At 37.4% G+C, this 20,859-nt stretch overlaps 1 protein-coding gene across 1 annotated transcript; it reads right to left on the bottom strand.

The window, feature by feature from the left end:
* Positions 1-1,534: 1,534 nt before the first annotated feature.
* RBP1 (retinol binding protein 1) lies at positions 1,535-18,229 on the bottom strand (the record flags this gene model as incomplete). Its single annotated transcript, XM_079540095.1, has 4 exons — positions 1,535-1,588; positions 5,239-5,340; positions 17,411-17,589; positions 18,157-18,229. The coding sequence occupies 4 exons, from the start codon at positions 18,227-18,229 to the stop codon at positions 1,535-1,537; spliced, it is 408 nt and encodes a 135-aa protein (XP_079396221.1).
* Between the last annotated feature and the right edge of the window lie 2,630 nt (positions 18,230-20,859).

Below are 20,859 nucleotides of genomic sequence, written 5' to 3' on the forward strand. Positions count from 1 at the left end.
TCTGTGTAAAACATTTTGGTAGCTATTAAGAAATCCTGGATTTCTAAAATAAAAATATAAAATATTTAACATATATGAAATAAAAATTTACCAGCCCTTTCTTAGGCTTACATGTATTTTGTACAGGTCTGATTAGATTTTTTCTCACATCAATTATTTAATCTTCAAGTACCAAAATACTTATTTTATGCTCATATTTGCACCCAGTAAAATCAGTGTGTATATTTTGACTTGTTCAAATCAAACAGAAAAAAACACAACAATTTCCAAATGAAATATATACATTACGCAGGTTACAATATTAGATACTACATAATCAACGTATTCAAAAAATATTCTCCTGCTGTTAAGAGAGCATCCCATTTCCTCTGCAAATCATGTTACTATAAAGAGTTTCAGTTCTCTACCCAATCCTCTGCATTTGCTTTATAGTTTTAGAATCCTTCTGAATCTTCTTTGGTATTATGCAAGTCATACTCCTTAATCATTTCATGTTCTGATCCTACATCCTGACTTAGTGCTTTTCATGTTTTTCTTCTGTAATGGGAGGGGTAGATCAGATGGTGAATAATCACAGAAACCACGAATAAAACAGCTGAGGATCACATTAAATGATTATTGCTATACTAAGTCAAAAACAGGTAAAGAGAAGTAAAAGACTCAGAAGTGCCCTTTCGAAGAGGAGCCTCCTAAATTCATGGACATCTTGCTACTTAAACCTGTAAGAATGTTTAGCATAAAGTAGTAGGTCAGTGCTTTTCTATATGCTGCATGAGAAGATGAGCTCAATGATGGGTACTAATAAAATCTGAAAACGATATTGTACAAAGCAATGTTAGCTATCTCTTTTGTATGGTGTGAGTACAATTACATAGTTACTAGCAATAACCTTACTGTCAGCTTCATCAGAAAGAGGAAGAAAGCAAATAGTCATTGGCTAAAGCATTTGGAAAGGAATTGCCTCTTGGCCATAATTCTGTAATTGCTGTTTTTCCAGATTATTGATCCATAACTTTACTTAATTTAAAAAATCAAATCTTCCATTTTGGTGGAATACTTTCACTGAAGTACTGCTCCATTGCACCTGGTGGTAAAATTCTCACTGGCTTCAGAGAGATGAGGATTTCTGGTCAGCCACATACTGCAGTCCTCATTCACTTCCCTACAACAATTCATAGCCTGAAAACAAGATTACATTAAGGCCCCTTGTTAAAGCTACAGAAAGGAGATTTTTCACTGCAAGTAAAATAGCTCACATGGCCTTTAACTCCAGTATCTTGTTTTTTATCAAACAGTCTCAGTTTTTGTGTGGTCAAGAATTATGGTGCGCACCCATTTATAGTGTTTAGTAACTTTAATAGGGTTTTATTTGCAATTATTTCTTTAAAATAATTTGTTAAAAATATTTTTGACTATACAGTTCTAATGTAATCTTTATCTGTATTAACTCTCATCATTGATGATGTTCATCACTAGTGCTTGGAGACGTGGTGGCAAGTCTACTTGCTTCTTCACTTCTATGTCAGCAGTAGGCTCACTGTACCTTCTTAAAGACCTGCTTGCATTTGACTCCGCACACTCTTATTTCCTAGGAAGAGAAAATAATTTTAAAATTACATCTTTTACATATTATATGTGCATTATATATTCATGGGTATGTCCAGCTTAATTTCAATATATTTCTTATCAAATTAGATTGTATAGCTTGTACATATTTTAGCCTATTTTTAATCCTAATAGTACAAGTTGGTTTGGGCTTATTGTCTGGAGACAGATGGAGTAAGAGAAGTTACTTTGGGATCTCAGATCTTGGAAGACCAAATGTGTTCCAGGGGCATTATTGTTTATTTGTGTGTGCAACTGCATAGGTCTTTAAAATAAGCATTCTGTATTTTGGACATATAAACAAAGTATTTGGGATGGATTTAAGTAACAAATTCTGAGTCTGTATGTTGATGATCAGTAGATCAAACTTACAAACCCAGAAATCAGCCAAAAGCCCATTCTAGCAACCCAGTGGTCATGGGTAGGATGGGGCAGGTAATTGCATACAGAAGAGTTGGGCTAGGTCTATAAACCACAGCACAGCAGTGAGTTTTGGCTGAACTTCACCATATTGATGCCTAATGCTGCCCGCTGGTCTTCTGTCTTCCATAACAGGTTTTAAAAAATCTTTGCTTGCTAACTAATCTGACTGCTCACAAGAATGTACATTGATTTATGAGACCTACTGTTGTTCACCTAACATCACTGAAGATGCAGTTTAATCTTCTCTATTACTGAAGCTGTTGAGGTTACACCTGAGTTGCACAGACTTTGTGGGAATTTGTGGAGCTGCTGACTGGTTTTCCTGGAAGAAGAAAATTGGTGGAACTTCTTAAGGAACGTATAGACAAAGATTATATATGACATAGCAGAAGGACTGTACTTCCTATTTCAAGATAAGACTTAAATAAAGTTGTCAGAATATTTTGAGGAATTTAGGAGGTATAGTTAACTGGGAAGTTGTGCATGTTTCCTTATATTTCTTTATAAACTTTAAAATGACTTATTAAGAAGAGGTTACACTGGGTCAATAACCTTATTCACATGTGTTACCAGACTGTTGTAAGAGAAGGTGTTTCATGATGAATTGATGAAACAAGCAGACTGGTATTGTGATTTTAGTTGGAACTGTTTTTGTTCACTGTGTATATAGGGAACCCAAAAGAAAGAGTGTGCAGTAAGTCCAAAGAGATCTGCTGACAGAGATAAAAACCTGCAGAGCAGAAGCAATCAATACAATAGAAAATGGCAATAAAACTCAAAAGGAAATGGAGAATGGTCCAATAAGTCACTCACATAAAACAGAATCCAAGGAGGAAAAAGAACTACAAAGTACAGAACCATAGATTGAAATGGTAAAAATAGGAGGTGATAAACTACTAAGGGATGTGGTGCTACTTTCTACAGAACCATGGAAGGAATTAAATTAACACTTGGCTCATTGTGTAAAGTTCAATAGCATCATAAAACTATCGAAGTATCAATTTTTTAGAGGTAACTGCCCATTGTATCAAAGTACTTTCAGGAGCACAGGGCCCAGTAATCTTGGCTGATCAAAAGATACTAAATGGAACTATTTCACTGCATACGTAATGGAGAGAGTTATATTAATGAGGATTCAGAGGAATAAAGAGGACATAATTTGAAGTTCATGAAATATAAAATGTGATAAAATATTGGGGACTGGCTTCTAAAATATTTGGGTACTTCTTTTGCAATAAGTAACTTTGTACTGGCTTTTGGGTGCATGATGGACAGCTTGCAGTAAATTGTACAAGTGTCAGTTAGTGCATGGATACCTGAATGTGCTGGCAGCTACGACACTTCTCTTCACAGCCTTTTAAAGCAAAAGCATCAGATCAGTCAGATTACGTCAGGGTACCTAAGATGACACTGGACAGCAGTGGCACTTGCACCTGAATCTGAAGTTATGACTTCTCAGATATGACTCTTGACAGCTTTAAGCACAGAAATTGGTCTGGCCTGCAGGTTTGTGGCCAGGTTGTATGGCTAGCGTATGAGTCAGAGTAAGGACAGCAGAAGTTTAGACTTAAAAAAAAAAAAAAAAAAAAAAAAAAAAAAAAAAAAAAAAAAAAAGTGTTGGGAGTAGTAAATGGGAAGAAGGAATGATTGCAGGGAGATAAGAACCTGAACCTGACAAAATGGAGGCCAAAGAAATCCGAGAGCAGCTAGTGCCATCGCTTCATGTGGGTTAAATGCAGCAAAGAATAAGCTGAGCTTCAGGGCCAGACACAGCATGGCTAATTGCAACCTGCCTGCAAACAGAGATTCTGAAAAGGCTGCTGGTTGGGGTCACAGTACCAAGTGCTTTTTATCTGGGAGGTACTGTGGAACTGCTGTAGTGTTCACATGCAGATTGAGGGGATGTTTTGTTCTGGTTTAATCAGTATTCCATATGACATCTTGCAGCAGGATACTGGGTGCAGAGGCACAGTGCACTCTGGAGCTGTACTTCCTGATCCTATGCTCTTTAGCACTTTCACATGAGTTCCAACTCTCCAAGAAAACTGTTATTCCCAGGAACCTCCACAGTTCCCCAGGTGATGTCCAATTCCAGGTGACAGGGAAGAGGCTCTTCCAAGTTCCAGCAGTGATGGCAGCCTTCCTCTCTCCCATTTGAGTTATTAATTGAATCTCTCTGTCTTGTTATTATCTTACATTCTTTCACCATCTGTAGTAAATCTGTAATCTCTCCTATCTTGGACCATTTTTCTTTCCTTTTCCTCGAAAGAAGGCGGAAGGGTCTCCCTTCTCCTCTTGCACTTGAAACTGTGACATATATACACAGGAAATTCTGCAGTCTCATTTTCATTGCTTCACCTCTACTTCTGTTGAGGCCATGACTGCAACTATAAATTTACTTCCATCCCTACCTGCATTACATCAAGTATGTAGTCCAGATGGTAAGGTTTATTACATACATTCCTTCTCCAAACTTGTTTCTGGGACTTCCACTATTTCTTACTTGATAATAAGAGGCTTAGGGTACTTCTGCAAAGATTTCATCTATTACAGTTTCTGATTTGGATATTTAGAGAATATTAATTTGGAGTGTTGAATGCTAAAACTACCAACCACAAGAATGAATCAAAAGTTAGATTTATTTTCTCAGCAGGAAGAGTGCATTTTATCCAAAGTAATGAGAGAGTGAGTATGCTATGAAGAGCTATGTAAAGAAAGAATAGGCATTTTCTTTCAGATCCTGTTAACTTGGAAAGATGGAAATGGTGATCAGAGAGAACATGACATTTCAGAAGCCTAATTGCTGTTTTAGTTCTCTGGGCTATAGTGCAGTTAGGGCTGTAACTATTTTAAAAGAAGAATGATATATTTTCCCCTTACGGCTTATCGTTAGGTGTGTAATTTTACAAGCTCCCATATTGTGTATTTCAGAGTGTACAAGGACCATTCTGCTAAATGGTTTCCTCAGTGTAAACATTTCAAACCAGTATGTCTGAACAGACAGTTATCAGAAAGAGTACTGCTTTGAAATGAGGCAATTTTTGTAAGGGACTTGAAAGAATAATGGTGCCAAATTAAATTACTACTTTAGAAGCAAGTCAAATACAGCACCAACACTTAATTATGTCAAAGAATGCCAAGATAACACAGCACTACATCTTGTTTCAGTAAATAAAAGGATGGCACTTAGTACCCATTATATGATCTTACCAGGTGCATTTCATCTCCTTCAATCCACTGAGTCCAACCACGATCTTCTTTTTCTCCTTTCTGTACACAAAGTAGCTTATCTCCATCCCAAGAAACTGTGGTCTAAGAAAATGGGCATGTTCAGCATTACTGCAGTATTTCATGATATTTTGATTAGTTTCCTTAAAGAAAAACTACTCTCTAATATAATAGACTAACAAATCTCATAAGAAGAATAATTGTAGAGCATTGTAGTAATTAGGATAATTACAAAAGAAATTTGCTTAAAGAGCAAGTTGCTTCCCAACTGCCTGTCAAAACCTGCAAGGGTGAGATAAAGCTGTTTAACTGCAAGAAAAACAATCAGACAAAAATCATTATGTAAGAGTGCACTTCTTTTCCCCTCTGACAAATACAACAGCAGAAGCGATGTACAGCCTAGCACTGTATTCATAAGAGCTGAAAACTTGAGATTCAGGTCTTTTTCCACCACAAGGACTGCTCAGCTGATCTACCTGAACACAGAGCCCACTGACTGGCAGCTCCAGTTATACAAGAAAGACTTGTAAATAGTGGGCTTTTTTTCCCCCCATATCTTAATCTGTCTTCTGTCATTGAGCAGAGTAGTGTGGAAGTATCAGTAAATTGATAACATTGCCAGTATCCTGTTTTGTTTAGCTGGAGCAGTAATTGAGCCAGGACTGGTAGAATACCAGTTAAGGTGTTGCAGGATGTAGCGCAGCGCTTTCCTGAGTACCTGCACTGCCTTGAGTAGTTCAACAGAACTTAATAAAATTACTTGAATATGAGAGTGCATCCTTCCACTTTGTTACTGTGGCAAGTCTTTATCCACAGTATGCTTTTCACTTCTCCCTAAGGTAAAAACAGGAACATTCTGTAGAATTTTTGTAGTGGAAAAGGAAAGATTAGTGGCAGTTTGTGCTGCATTACAATAGCTTAGCATAGATACTAGCACACTGCTTTCAAACCAGCTTGAATGAAATGAATCTGAAGACTAGCTATAGATTTACTGTCTACCTCGTGTAAGTGTTCAGGCCACTGCCTGTATAAGCAGCCCAATATGGATAAATTCGGATCTATTTAATTAAAGGAAAACAATGCATCCATCCTGCATGGTTTCTAAGAAAATAAGCCATCCTACATTTTTCATTCTATGAATTAAAATAAGTTCAACATTGAAGAACTATGCAGACCTATTTATTTAATTTGTGTATGTCACAAGCAATTAATTCTTAAACGATAACCATGATAGTATGATAGCCACCCATCTATAAATGAGTACAGCCAGCATTCTCCACCCATGGGAAGCTTTAGGCTAAACAAGCATGGAAAAATGAATCACCAGAAAGAGTGCCAGCAAAGATAATCGTATGCAAGGCATTAGTTAGGAGTGATCCAATATAATCTATTTGCACCATGTGGGGTTTCTTAAGAATCACAGAATGGTCTGGGTTGAAAAGGACCACAGTGCTCATCCAATTCCAACCCCCTGCTGCGTGCAGGTCACCAACCAGCAGCCCAGGCTGCCCAGAGCCACATCCAGCCTGGCCTTGAATGCCTGCAGGGATGGGGCATCCACAGCCTCCTTGGGCAGCCTGTGCCAGTGCCTCACCACCCTCTGTATGAAAAACATCCTCCTAATATCCAACCTAAACCTCCCCTGTCTTAGTTTACAACCATTCCCCCTTGTCCTATCACTATCCACCCTTGTCAACAGCCATTCCCCCTCCTGTTTATTTATATGCTCCTTTCAAATACTGGAAGGCCACAATAAGGTCTCCCTGCAGCCTTCTCTTCTCCAAGCTAAACAAGCCCAGTTCCCTCAACCTTTCCTTGTAGGAGAGGTGCTCCAGCCCTCTGATCATCTTAGTGGCCCTCCTCTGGACACATTCCAAGAGTTCCACAAAAGCCTTATTTGTCCTCACTAAAAATCTCTCTGATTTGTAAAATGCAGTGGGAGTTTTTTCTGTTCAGTCATGTAAAATAATGCATTTAAACCTAGTAGCAGATAACATTTTAAAAATGCCATCTCCTTTCAAGGTTTAAAATGCTGATGCAGGGGGGAACAACACACTGCAGCAAAGCTGTACTTAAGAGAGCCCGTGTGGTTGCCATTGTTACTATCGGCTTACGTATCTATTTTGAATCTACAGATATCCAGTTGGAAAGTAGAAGATAACAAATAACACTAAGTTTATATCTCAAGGCTTTCTGATGATTCTAAACCATGAATATATCAGAAAGTAAACTTTATTTCTGCCAGGGACCTACAGATGCAAGAGGTACTGGGAAATAAGTCATTTGCATATGCAGATTTTCTTAGTAGCAGTACTTATTTCTATCCATTAAGCACTAACTTAATCATAGATAAATTGTTAGATTAGCTGTAAAGTTAAATTTTGTACCATTACATGCGAGTTCCAAGGCAATATACCATCATAAAATCAGATCCAATGTTATTAGACCTACTCACATGCAAAGTCAGTTATTGTGGAAGTTTCTAGTTTTGATACTTCGCTATCTTAGTAGACCTGGGGACACTAGAGAAATGTTTGTGGCAACTCAAATAAGTTTTTCAGCCTCTAAGAGTTTTAAAAACATTTTCATCTCAGAAAACACTTTTTTCTCCTTGTTGTTTGGTTTTTCTAATCAAGATTAGACACTGCTTTTGGTGATCCAGTGACAACCACAGAGAGTAAAATCTCACTGACCACTACCCATGCCATTTTATCAGAATTCCCAGATGTTATCCTTTCTCTTCCTTTCTCAGAAATATAACTACTGATGGGATGTGAGGATGCCGTACAGTTTCTGATTTTTGTATTTGCTATGAAGGTTATAAAGGACAGAATATATTATATGGCAAAAGAACACGTTATCTTCTTTGTTAGCAGAAACAACTGCTTCATGACAATAAGATTAATTGGTAGCATTTTTATATTTTCTTTCTTTAGGTGATATTCTAAATTCTGATATAAGACCCAAGTAACACAAAAGACAGAAATTTCTCTTTTAAGTCAGATCAAAGAGGAACAGTAAGTTCTTCAATTCCAAATATCTCTGAGGTTGGAATTGTTATGGCTATTGTAAGTGCACTGTTTGCTGCAAATAATCTACCCTTTCCCAGCAACAAAGACAGCAATACTTACCTTGTTTTCAAATATTTGAGCCAGAACATAACAACATCCCAGAAAAATTAGTAAATATCAGCCCTTTTGTTGTAAATAACAATTATTTTAGAGCTTTCCTTTAGGCACAGACACTCCTTTCTTTGTGTATATGGAATATTTTTCACTGACTACTGACTGGGAGAAACACTGTAGCTCCAAAAATGTAGGTTTTCTTTTGTGTTCATAACTGCTAATATGCCGTTCATATTTTAAGTGAGAAAATAAACTATTTGTGTATTCCCCACCACTTTTGACATTCTCCACAGAGTCCCTTTAAATTCCCACATTAACTTAACAACAGCATAATAGCAGCATAAAGAAAAAGATGTCTAGAAGAAAAGAAGAATGGTAGGGAGATAACGTAGGCAATTAAGATCTACGAACAGGCGGTGCTTGGATTCTCTTATGCCTTCAAATTCTGTATTAAGCTGATTTTTCTCTAAAGAGAGATTTTGATCAGATGTCAGGGGGAAGTTCTTTACTGAGAGAGTGGCGCGGCGCTGGAATAGGTTGCCCAGAGAGGTTGTGGATGCCTTGTCCATGGAGGTTTTTAAGGCCAGCTGGATGAGACCCCAGGCAGTCTGATCTAGTATTAGATCAAGTGGCAATAGCAGCAGTGAAATCTTGTCAAGTTACAGTAGGTAATACTTCCAGCTTCTAGTGGTAAGGCGTGTTGACCTACAGCCAGATATACTGAATTGTGTAATTTACTGAAATATTCATCAAACAAACTGATTTATCAGAAAAATCTGCATTGTCAAATTGCATAAACATTTATTGTTGGCAATGCACAGTGTTTCTCATTCCCACATTGGCTGTTCCTTATGTGCTAGCTTGTGTGCTGTGCAGCTGAAGACACCTAGTGTATTTTACGGGTGAATGAAATACAATTTTCTCCTTAAGTAGCCAATGAACATTTTCTGCTGAAGCTACATAGATTTTTGACGTACTACATTTACAAATATGAATTGCAGCTACTATCTTTCATCAAAAATGTTATTGATTTCCCATCTTTCGGAGAAACACAGCAGTGCAGTTTCCATTTTTCTTCTGCTTCCCTTCATAGTGTTGTCTCTATATTACAGTGCAGTAAATGACCGCAGTGCCCTAGGACTGCATGATACAATCCATGCTCTGTCTCAATTCAGTAATTCTGTGCTTATGGGAATTACTAGTCATTTTACAACTGTAATTATGATTTAGGAAAAAATTAAACCATGAAAAGCAATTGTTTAGATCAGACAGATACAGGAAAATCCACTTTGAGATGTGTCCTTTGTTTCCAACTAACACCAAATAAAATATTCTAGAATTTTCAGTCAAGCACTGCAGTGTATCCAATTAGATATTAATTAGATGCTCAAGATAAGGCTTTTTCACCTGAACTATCAAAGTGATATGAAAACATCTGGTAAGCAGTTGTCAGGTAAAATATTCATCAACTGAAGCGTTGATGGAATAAACTCACGTGGATATCAGAACCACTGCAATGCAATGGTGAAAACACATTCATTAGCATCACAGTCACTACCTGTGACCTTTTGCATAGGAAGCATACTCTACATTGCTAACAGGAGGGCAACAACTACATTAAGCATTTGTCACCTCTCCAGCAACTCCTTTGATGTCACCAAATCTATAGCTGGTAGGTTGTAGACATAAAATACTGAGAAAAGAGCACACTCAAGCAAAAAAATACAGATGCTTTTCTGTTGCTCTTTCAATTCCACAGCTGAAATTAGGCAAAATTAGTTTTCTAAGAAAAGTCTGATCCAGAAATACTGGGAACACATAGAAAAATCAAGTCGAAGAATGAAAACTATAGGTAATTTTTCAAAGAGCCTCAAGTTAAATGAGATATCTACCATAACAGTTTAGATATTCTAGAGTCAAAAAATAAATCTGTGATAAAGACATTCAGTTAATTTCTAATACTACTTAAACCAATCTTCTACCTTCTTACAATTATTTTCTCAAAGTGATTTTTTTTTATTTAGGTCCATGTTTACAGTAGCTGTTTTCATGGACTTCTGAGGCAAACCTTACTAAGTTGAGTAATTTCCTTGCTCCTTCTCTACATGTGCTATGACAAATTGCAGCTAATTTCAGTAGGTTTAGACTGTAACAGCCAGAATTGATTTGAAGTTATAAGGATCCATAGCAGTTAAGCAATACTTCCATAAATAAGATATTTTTGAGTTTTGATAGATTTGAGAAAAAAAGACCTACTGAACTAAACACTCGGAGTTAGGAAATTCCAGTCACCTTCAGCAAGATGGAATTGCACAAGTGCCAGGAGGATTTGCCACATGGGAAGACAGAGTAATAGCTCTGGATTCTGGTTTTGAATGTCTGGCTCCAATATGATCTGCAGCAGCCAGGCACTTCACTTGTAAGAAAGCTGCTGTACTCTTCCACCACAGCCCACTCATTCTCAAACTCAGCCCATTTTTTTTTCCATAGACAGTTGTTTGCAAACCAGTTGAAAGGCTAGGCAGGGCCATATGAGGTTTTAGTTATGGTGGTCCAGACTTCATTGAGCCTTTGTAGACTACAATCTTAATGCTGAATCCTCCTGCTCAGCCCAATTTTGGTAATTGAGAAGGAATGCTCAGAGATGTGGGACAGTTCAGACTGGAGAAGACAGAGGAGATCTTAACACTCATAAGCACGGTGGGGAGGAGAAGTGAAGTGGATGGGGCCACACACTTTTCAGCAATGCTCAGTGACAGGACAAGGGGCAACAGGCACAAACTGAAGCATAGGAGGTTTCACCTTCTCAGAGGCTTACAGAGCACCAGAACAAGCTGCCCATAGAGGTGGTAGGGGTCTCCTTCTCTGGAGAAATTCAAAATCTGCATGGACATCTTCCTATACAAGCTATTCTACTGGACCTGCTTTAGCAGTGGAGTTGGGACTAGATAATCTCTAGAGATCCCCTCCAACCCCCATGATTCTGCGAGTGCACGAACCACCACACTACAGAGTGAAAATCCTGAAAGATGCAATAATAGAGATGTATCCCCAAGAACATCAAGATAAGGTCTCTATCTGGCAACCCAGTACTATGGCTGTTTTTTTTTTTTTCAGTTGTCCTGATTCTTGACTGTGTTCTGGCTCTGATTTACTGTGTTTGAGTACAAAGTAGCAATATGCTGGAAAATGTAAGCAGCTGCCAATAAGGTCACTACTATATTCAAGAACTTAAATGGAAAGAGACTACTGTTTCCATGAGGAACTATCGGTACACGTGGTCAATAGGTTCCAAAGTACAAATTGTTTGAAGATCCAGCTGATCTTAAAATTTGATTCAGAAATATGAATGGCCCACAACCCATTGCTCCTCCTACCTTAAGTTCTAATTAAATTAAGATACTCAATTTTTCTTTTCTACATAAAAGCAGCTTAGGATTATGAAGATAAACTGCTACAAAGGAGAAGCCTGGCAATCTGAAAAAACTGCAGAAGCATTTCTTTATTGTCAGGATTACTTATCTATTGAGAGAAATAAACTGCTTGTTTGTTCTGTTCATCATCATCCCATGAATTCCAGTCACTCTTCCCAAAATCTAACGAGTTATTCTGTTAGTATTGAAAATTAAGAAGTGAAGTTATTGTAGTATTATACCTCAAAGATCCATTTGAAATAAGGGTTCACTTAACGTAACGTCTTCCAAAGAGACAGATCTCAAAAAACGTAATATGTGGGCTTATTTTGTCTCTACTACATGAAAACATCTATTAAACATTCTCCAGCAGAAAAATGAGTGATAGGATTCTTGGACTTTATTGCAATATATCGTTTCTAGAGAGAGACTATACGTGTTTAGCTATCCTGTAGCTAGGGAGGATGCTAAAGCCTTTATCAATCTTTCGCTCGCATACCAACTTCAGTTGAACCCTGTAAAAGCAGCTATAAATCTAACCTCCCATTTAATCATTCCTGCTTTAAGCCAAGCAGCAACAGAAACTTCCAGAGTTAACTAATAGGAAAACGCTGGTAGCACAAAACAGAACATTTCTCAGCTTTTTGTGGGGCTGGCACATGCGACATATCATAATGGGTATCTATAACTATAGAACTCTGAAATGTGTTTGTGTGCCATTACAAACTTACAAGCTCAGATCATTGAAAGACAAGCTGGTTAAAATGTGGGCATTCTGTACCTGACTGATAAGCTTAGTGAAATTCACTGTAATAAAAAAAAAAAAAAAAAAAAAAAGAGACACTTCTAGAAGTGTTGCTTTGGTGATTGTCAGCATCTCCATTCCTAGCAAACAGAACTGCAATGACAAGTTTTAGATCAAAGGGTAAGCTACTGTCAGTGTCAGAACTTAAAATGTTCAAATTGCTTATTTTGAATCCTTGCTCATAGGAGCAGAGAGGGAAAGGGAGAGACATTCCAGGCTTTGGAGGAGTGGAATAAGCATTCTGGTTAGCACATGGTGTTTTATTTCTTAGGAATGGTTAGGTTTTTTGTTATTGAAATAAAACTGTAAGAATCTTAAAAAATGGGATGACTTCTGATATCCTATATCAGAAGGATATATCAGCAGAAAAAGAGTAGAAAACAAATCTAATTCACTTTGTGCAAGGATCAGAATTGACTCTAAGACATTTATTAAATTAACGTGCATAACTGATTTGCTCTCTGCATAAGCTTAGCAAGAAGCAGTTGTACATAACACTAATGGTTTTTCATTCAAAAAGGAGTTAGGCAAGTCAGGTTCTCAGGTTTTCATCAGATTATTTCTGCTTGCACACTGCATTACATGCATCTGGAGAACTGTAGGAGATAGTAAAGCTGAAATGCTAAGCCCACTCAAAACCATCCTGCCCACAGAGCTTTCAGAATGTTAGCAGTAATTTTGTAAGTAACTAGCTCAAAGCCTACAGTTAGTCTTAGGTAGTAGAAATGAATCTAGCACTGCAACATTTGAAGTTAATGACATCTTAATGTGTATGACAAAATATTCCAGAGATCTCACCTGACATCATGTCACAAATGTGCTGAGCATATCACTTACTGCTAATATGCAGTAATGCCAAAAAAGGCCTGCAATGTGAAACAGACAAAAACAAGGAAAAAAGAGAAGAAATAGCTCCTCTCTACTTAGGCACAGAGACTGAACCGGAATTTGAGAGAGCCTGAGGCAGATCCAAGGCTGGATCACTGTTCGCTAGAGCCCCAGAGAGGTTGACTGGAGAACTGTTCTTCCTCACCTGGAGCCAGTAGTTTGTAAAAGGTCAGAAACACAAAACTACATGAAAGCTACTTCCTCTGAATTAAAACCCCTTAAAGTCATAGATTAGCCCAGTAAGAAGCTGGGGATACTACTGCAGAGAAAGGGAGCAGCAAATTTGAGAGAAGTCTAGAGTATACACATATATACAAAGACATCTCCCATCAATTACCATTCTAGAACAAAGCTTTTTCCAATATAGTAAATGAGAAAATACTTACAAGCCCAAATCAACAAATTGAAGTATTTTTAAAAAGAAAGTGACACCATTTGTAGAGGTATAGAAATGAAAGTGTTGAATCACAGGGATCAAGTAAAGACACAATGCTGACCTTGCATCTTACTTAACAAAAATATTCATTTTGCATCTTCTCATTCTATGCGGACTCCCCACCGAAATTCCAAGTGTCCGAGTGCTTGCTTTTTCTAACAGCAAAGTATTCATTGCATTGCCTACTCTAAACTAGATTAACAGCTGTGAATTCCATTTCTGGTATTAAAGGAACCCTGCTGAAATAACAGTTTAAGAAAGTTTAATGAGCCATGTAATTTTAATAGCACTTTTTTCTGACCTTGCAACAGTATAAATCAAATTATGCTTTGAGTACCTTAAGTTCACTACATTTTTTCCTGAATACAAACTAGGCAGGACTCATTTCTTGCTTGGAATACAGGGAATATCAACAGTCTTTTTGGCAGCACTTTGCCTATCATTAGTGCTCTCCCCTGAGTGGGCAGCTATCGTAATGCTTGGTTTTAGGAAACAGAAATTTTATGTTCTAAAGCAAGTCCTCACTTTCCCAGATAAACAGAATCATAGAAGTATTGATATCACTACCCTTTAAGAAAATGAAATCATCCAAAAACGTGCTGCAGACAAGAAGGTGATGGTTAAAGATGGAAAAAAAAACCCAAAACTGTTAAGGATTATCCATCTGAATTATCTCAGAAAAGCTTCCAGCAAAAACTAAGTGACCAGCAATGATAAGGAAAACAACCCTAAGTGAAATGAAGAAAGGCAGCCTACACTGTCATAAGACTTGTTATTGTCATACCTTTGCCTTTCTTCTAAATTTAGACTCAGCAAAGCTGGTCAGCTTTTACTCATTGCACACTATTGATTTTGAAATATTGTAATTACTCGGAGATTCAAAGACGTGTTTTACAACTGAACGGTGGACAAAATTTTAGAGACATACACAGGAAGACTGAACCTGTCCACTGTGCTTTTATTTTTACTGATGTTAACCCTAGTTAGATGACTCTAGCTTCTTCCTGTTGGATCTGTTATACAGAATAACGTTTAATATGTAATTTGTTGTATCCATGTTACTTCGTACTTGTTTTGTGTTGAGCTGCTTGTTACTGAGGAACCAGCCCAGCAATCTGCTCAGTTCACAATGTAAATAACAGTAAATGACTCAAACTCTCCCATTGGATAGACTGAACATTAATGATTACGCCATTTATGGCACGTAGATTCATAAGAATCATAAAAGGTTGGAAAGGACAAGATCATCTAGTCCAACTGTTCTCCCATTGCTTCTAAAAGCCATTGAACCATACATCATAGCTCCTATGTATAAGGAAAGGAAACATCAAAAACCGCATTCATCCTTCACTCTAATGGTGGCTTTCCTCATACCACCACTCAAGGAGTATTCCAGTATTTATCAGCTCAGCTCCGTAACCGTCCTTTCACAATGCATCTGTCCATATGGAGTTGTTCCTTTGCTTAAAACTGCAAATCTTTGCTGACATTTTGGTTGCTAGACTTGGACTGAAGCTGCATCTCAAGAACAACTTCTTGTACTTGTCTTTCTTTGGAAAAGCTGAGGCTTCATAAAAATGCCTTTTATGAGAGAATTGAACTATTGCGTATGATACATTACAGGCAATGATTAGATTGACCTTACAGAGCTGCAGTTGGTATCTTCTGATGTGGGAGACCACAAAGAGATACGAGAGACTTCTGAAAGCTTTTCTGAAGTTGCATGCCTAAGTCATACTTAACAAAGAAACTAATTGTTAGTATTAGCGTGACCACAACTTTTTTTTTTCCCCCAAGGCAAATCGATGCTGATACATCCTGTTTACAATTCTGAGTGATTTTGCAAACCACCAATAGATACATTTTTTAAAGAACAGTTAGAAGTAAACTAGATTCTATTCCAAATCTAATAACTGCTGTAAATGACTGGAATAGTCACTTATTTCTTCCTTCTCATTCGATATTTTACATCCTTTCCTATTACTCAATTTAGAAATGTCAAGTAGAGAATACTGGCCTATTACAAATAGTGAAACATTTCAGAGAACCAAGAGTTACATGTTTTACCTGTTCTGCATTTCAGAAGCAGGACTGGGCAGGGGCCACATTTTCATGTCTTCCGAATTCTATTTTTTTTTTTTTTTTTAAGCACAGTGGTTGCCTGATAGAGCTTGTGAGAACTCATTGAAGGCACATGCTAGCAAAATTACTTCATTCTGCCAGCTAAAGGATGTTTTAGTTGGGAGTTTAATGGTCCTTAAGTATAGGTAGTGCTTAGCTGGAGATAATTCTGTACACATGCATATCAGTAGTTCACTGAATTAAACAATGGGAACTTTGCATATTTTTAGCCCTTAAGCAGATAAATTGACCATTACTATCTTTGAAAGCACTTTAGCCAAGAAAATGTAAGACCTTCTTCAGGTTCATATTTGCTCAATGGATCTGGTCTTTATCTCAAATGAAGAGCCTTCCAGAAGTCATATGATATTGGGCCCTTCCCTTTACACACATACACTTCACCTTTCTGCAGTTTTTTTTTCTGTTTCATGCTCTTACGCTCTATAACAAGGAGTACAGAGGGATTAGTTGAGAACCTTCCTTGCTGCTCACCTGCCCCTTTTTTCCCCTATTCTTCCAGGTCATTCCCTTTCCTGCCATTTACAGAGCAAAAGCAAGTTAGTCTAGTGTTAGAGAATAACATGCTGCATAGATGTACATCTTTCTAAGACTGGAAACCCATTAATTCTATTTTGTATTACTTCTCTATATTCCCTGCTGAAATAATTTTCTTTTACTTATCTTCACTGTGGGATATCACAGGCATTATGCTCTCAAACACAAAAGAAAATGTCCAGCTGTATATATGTGAAGAACTTGGTATTCTCAAGTTCTCCCTGATAACGGGTATTTATCAATCAACTATCAATTAACGGGTATTTATCAATAAGCTGGAAAATATTGTCTCTTCGGCAGGCAAACAGAGCTCATAATGCAGAGACCTCAGTGCTAGCTTATTGAGTGTGAAGATTTGTTCCAGTTAGGCTAATGAACACATCAGCTCTACCACATACACCCAGGAAGGAACAAGCACAGAAAAACAGCTTTTGAGCACCTGACCATTGTTTGAGGTGGGGAAGGATACCTGGCCCTGAAACAAGTTGATTTCTTCTACTGTAAAGCATCTGTCAGTAAAGAGATTCTGAAAATCTAAATGCAGATGTCTTCCAGACTAACAAATATTCCAGAATAACTGAGAACATTGAAGCTACTATTCATTAATTGCTAGAACTTTGTCATGATTCTGATTACAATTCTATTCCATTAATGTAAAGGCATGCTAAAAGCCATGCACATCTCAAACTGAGAAGTATAAATACAGTTTTAGGAGTAGCCACAAAAAAAGAAAAGGCTTATAGATGTAGTCTATGCAAAGCCTTAATAGCCTTGTTTTTATTTCGTCAGTTGTTACAGTTCTAATTCTTACCATGCATTTGCGATCATCCACCCCAGCTAAATCCTCTTCAAACTCCTTTCCTACATCAAATTCCATGATGTAGTTTCTAAAAGTGCTTAGCGTTTTAATAATCATATGATCTCCATTCTGAAAGATTTCTTTGTCAGGTTTTAGCAAGTTTGCTATTTTTCTTACAGCAACATTTACATCTGAAAAAGAAAAAGAGAGTTACTTTAATATAGAAACATCTACCAGAAAAAGAGGCTTGTAGCTCTGGGGAAAGATTCGGTGAAGGTAAGTGTCCAGATATTTCAGGCCAGCTTGTTAAAAAAAAAAAGTCTACAGCCCAGTTCTGTTGCCTACATTTATGCCTTGTTTTGCTACTTGTATTTGACAGTTAATAAGGGTACTAGAATTTCTGCAGGAGTAGTAGCTTTTTATGTACTTCATCACACGCAAACACACAAAACTGCCTCAAGTACATTACCATCTCTGTAGCATGCAAACTTTCACTCTCTCAAATTATATTTGGGTTTTAAATTTAAAGTCTGCAACTTACCTCTTTCAGCTATGTAGTTTAGTCACTACACTTGGAAACTCCATGATGTCAAAAAGTGGACTGCTTAAGAGAATTTTGCACAGAGCAATTCTTAGTTCCTGAAGAAATTGTTTCTCACAAAAATGCTTTATGACCATACAAGTAGAATAGATTCATGAGAAGATCAGGATAGTCTGCATTTATTGATCACTTACAAGAAACATGAAGGGAACCTTACCCAGTGCTTTGAGATACTCCTCAAAATTGTCATTGCTGATCATTTTCCAGTAACCATTGAAATCTGCAGGCATCCCTACTCCAGGTAATTGTCAAAATCAGCCTCAGGTTCTGCACCTTACAGCTCACTGCCTTTCTTTGTGGTAAATCTGAACTCTGGTTTCTTTTATCTGGTTTTTACACCACGTAGCTATGCAAGTCCTTCTAATCCGATTATTGCTGAAGTGTTGCCTTTAAATCCTTCCACAAGGCTGAACCTCTGAGATTTCTACTGACAGCAGGATGACTTGATTTAAACAGAATGAAACATTCATCTTCCCTGTAATTTTTGTAAAGCTACTGATTATCTGGAAATTCATTTTAACCATAACAACTCTTTTTTTTTTAATGCCACTAAGAAACAAGATTCTTTAAATGGCTTTAGTTTAGGTTATTAGCCAAGGCTATACAAGTGTATACCTTGTGTGCTTTTTTAAGGGATATCCTACTTCTTAGAGTACATCCATCTATTTTATGCCTTCTTTATGGAAAAGAAGGCCTAAGACCTCTCATACAGCAATTTGTGTCTGCATTAACTTATTCCGTGAACTCCTTAATTCTGCCTGTTGAGTTGTTTGGGCAGCTGAGGATTCAAAAAGGGGCATTTAGACATAAGCAGCAGTGGTTAGTTCCATACGTGAATAAATACTGCATCACAACAGAATGCACACTCTCAGTTAATTTAAGCAACACTGGAGCAAAGAAGCAGCACTTCATAGACATTAACTTCTCATATGCCTTTACAGCAATAATTTGTTTCCTAAATAAATAAAGTATATATATATATTTTAAATAATACTACTAAGTGATTGAAAACAAGAAACTCTTAAAGCTAAAAAAAACTGCATTCTGTTTTAAGGTGTAAAGCTATAATGGGATGGAAAGTGCTGCGATTATAGCAGGGTGGCAAAGTCTTTGGCTGCAGCAAATGACAACAGACCCACGTGCAGCAGCTGCAAATGCAGAAATGAAGGAAAAGAGCTGCTCTCCTTTGGAAAGCCTCAGGTAGGCAAGGATCTCTAGCAAGAAATGCCTCACCTCTACTGCCAACCCTTAAATGAAGTCTGGAAAGGGGTGGATCCTGGCTCCATTCTTCTGGTCACTCAGGTACATTGCATGCACCTGCCTTTCTTTTCAGGTGCTCAATCATTGTTTCAGGCTCTGACTTAGCATTTCCTCTACATAAGGATAAGAGCAATCACCAACTTGAAGCAAACAACTCAAAAAATTACTTGTATATTGCATCCAGTACTTCCAAAAGTTAGAGTCAAACAATATAAGACATACATAAGCAACAAATCCCACTAGACTAGGAGAGAAAATTCTTATCTACAAAGATATTGAAATGCCACAGGTTTATGATTTTAGCAGAAAGTATCTATCATATAACAGAAATCTGTGTTGGCAATATAAAGATACCTAACTAACATGACCTGCAGGAAGCAAGGGAACATTTGCTTTATAGGAGATTCAAAAAGCATTATTGCTTTACCTTTGTGTACAAACACAAAAGTACAGAAGAAATTAGGCTGTCTTCTTACACCCTTTTAAGTTTGAAAGCTTGAAGATCTCTATTCACTTTGCAGTAAGCAGCTCTCTTCCTTGCTGTAAAGAAGAGATAGAAGCACAACCTAACATTTTAGCTGACATCAATATGCAACGACTATCTTATAACTCACATTTTTTCCTTGTGGAGCTACTTCAGGGAAAGGGTACTGATAGTTTTATTCTAAGGGAAAACACTGAGAATTCAGAATCAGAGCACAGAACTCCTATTCAGTTCAATTACTCCCATGTAAGATACCCTTCTGCAGGGAGCTGAACAAATGTCGTGTTGGTAGATACAACCACTGTGCATTCCAAAATACTAACTATACTGTATTGTTTTAGGGTGCTTTAGCCTCCACACATCACTTCATTACAACCTTATTTCACATCTAATGATTTAGAAAAGTAATTGCCAACTATAAAGATGGAGAATCTTACTCTTACCGAGCTACATTAACTGAATTCTGCACAATCCCAGAGTATGGATGGAGTGAGCAATTATTTAAGGACAAACTTCCTCCTTTGCCATCTTTTAAAATTCACTTCCAAAACACAGGCTTACCAAACATGGATAGCTATTGTAGATGCTGAGATTAGAAAGCTAATATCCTTATAGAACCAATGGAAGAAAGGAGGGCTTGTCCAAGACTGGCCAAGTAGGAGCCTGACTTGAATAACCTGAAGCATACACTGAAAGCATTTCCCTTCCACAAATAAGATGCCTTAAACCAAGCTGTGTATGCCCCCTTGTTTACATCTTTATCCAGTGCAGAGAAATCCTACATTAGCAGAGTTCTTTATTTCAAAGGGATAATATCCAAGTAGTTCCAGTACATTAGACCAAAAGTCCTTGAAGTCTGTATGCTGATTTCAGCAGTGCAAGTTATGACACTTCCCAAACGTACTTATCTATATTTTATTAATTCTGAGCCAAATGTGTTCTCTTAGGTTAGAAAACAATTTGCATTTTAGTGGCAATACAGAAAATGTCAAGTGCTGGCACTCATTCAGTGTGAAGTAGTAGCAGCTACTCTCTTTCAGACAAGTGAGTAGCTAGTTTTCCATATCTGTTGAATCTACTCTTTCTAGTATATCATGGTTTTATGCAGTCCTGTTT

This window comes from Tetrao urogallus, assembly GCF_951394365.1.
Source record: "Tetrao urogallus genome assembly, chromosome: 9".
In the NCBI taxonomy this organism is placed as follows: domain Eukaryota; kingdom Metazoa; phylum Chordata; class Aves; order Galliformes; family Phasianidae; genus Tetrao; species Tetrao urogallus.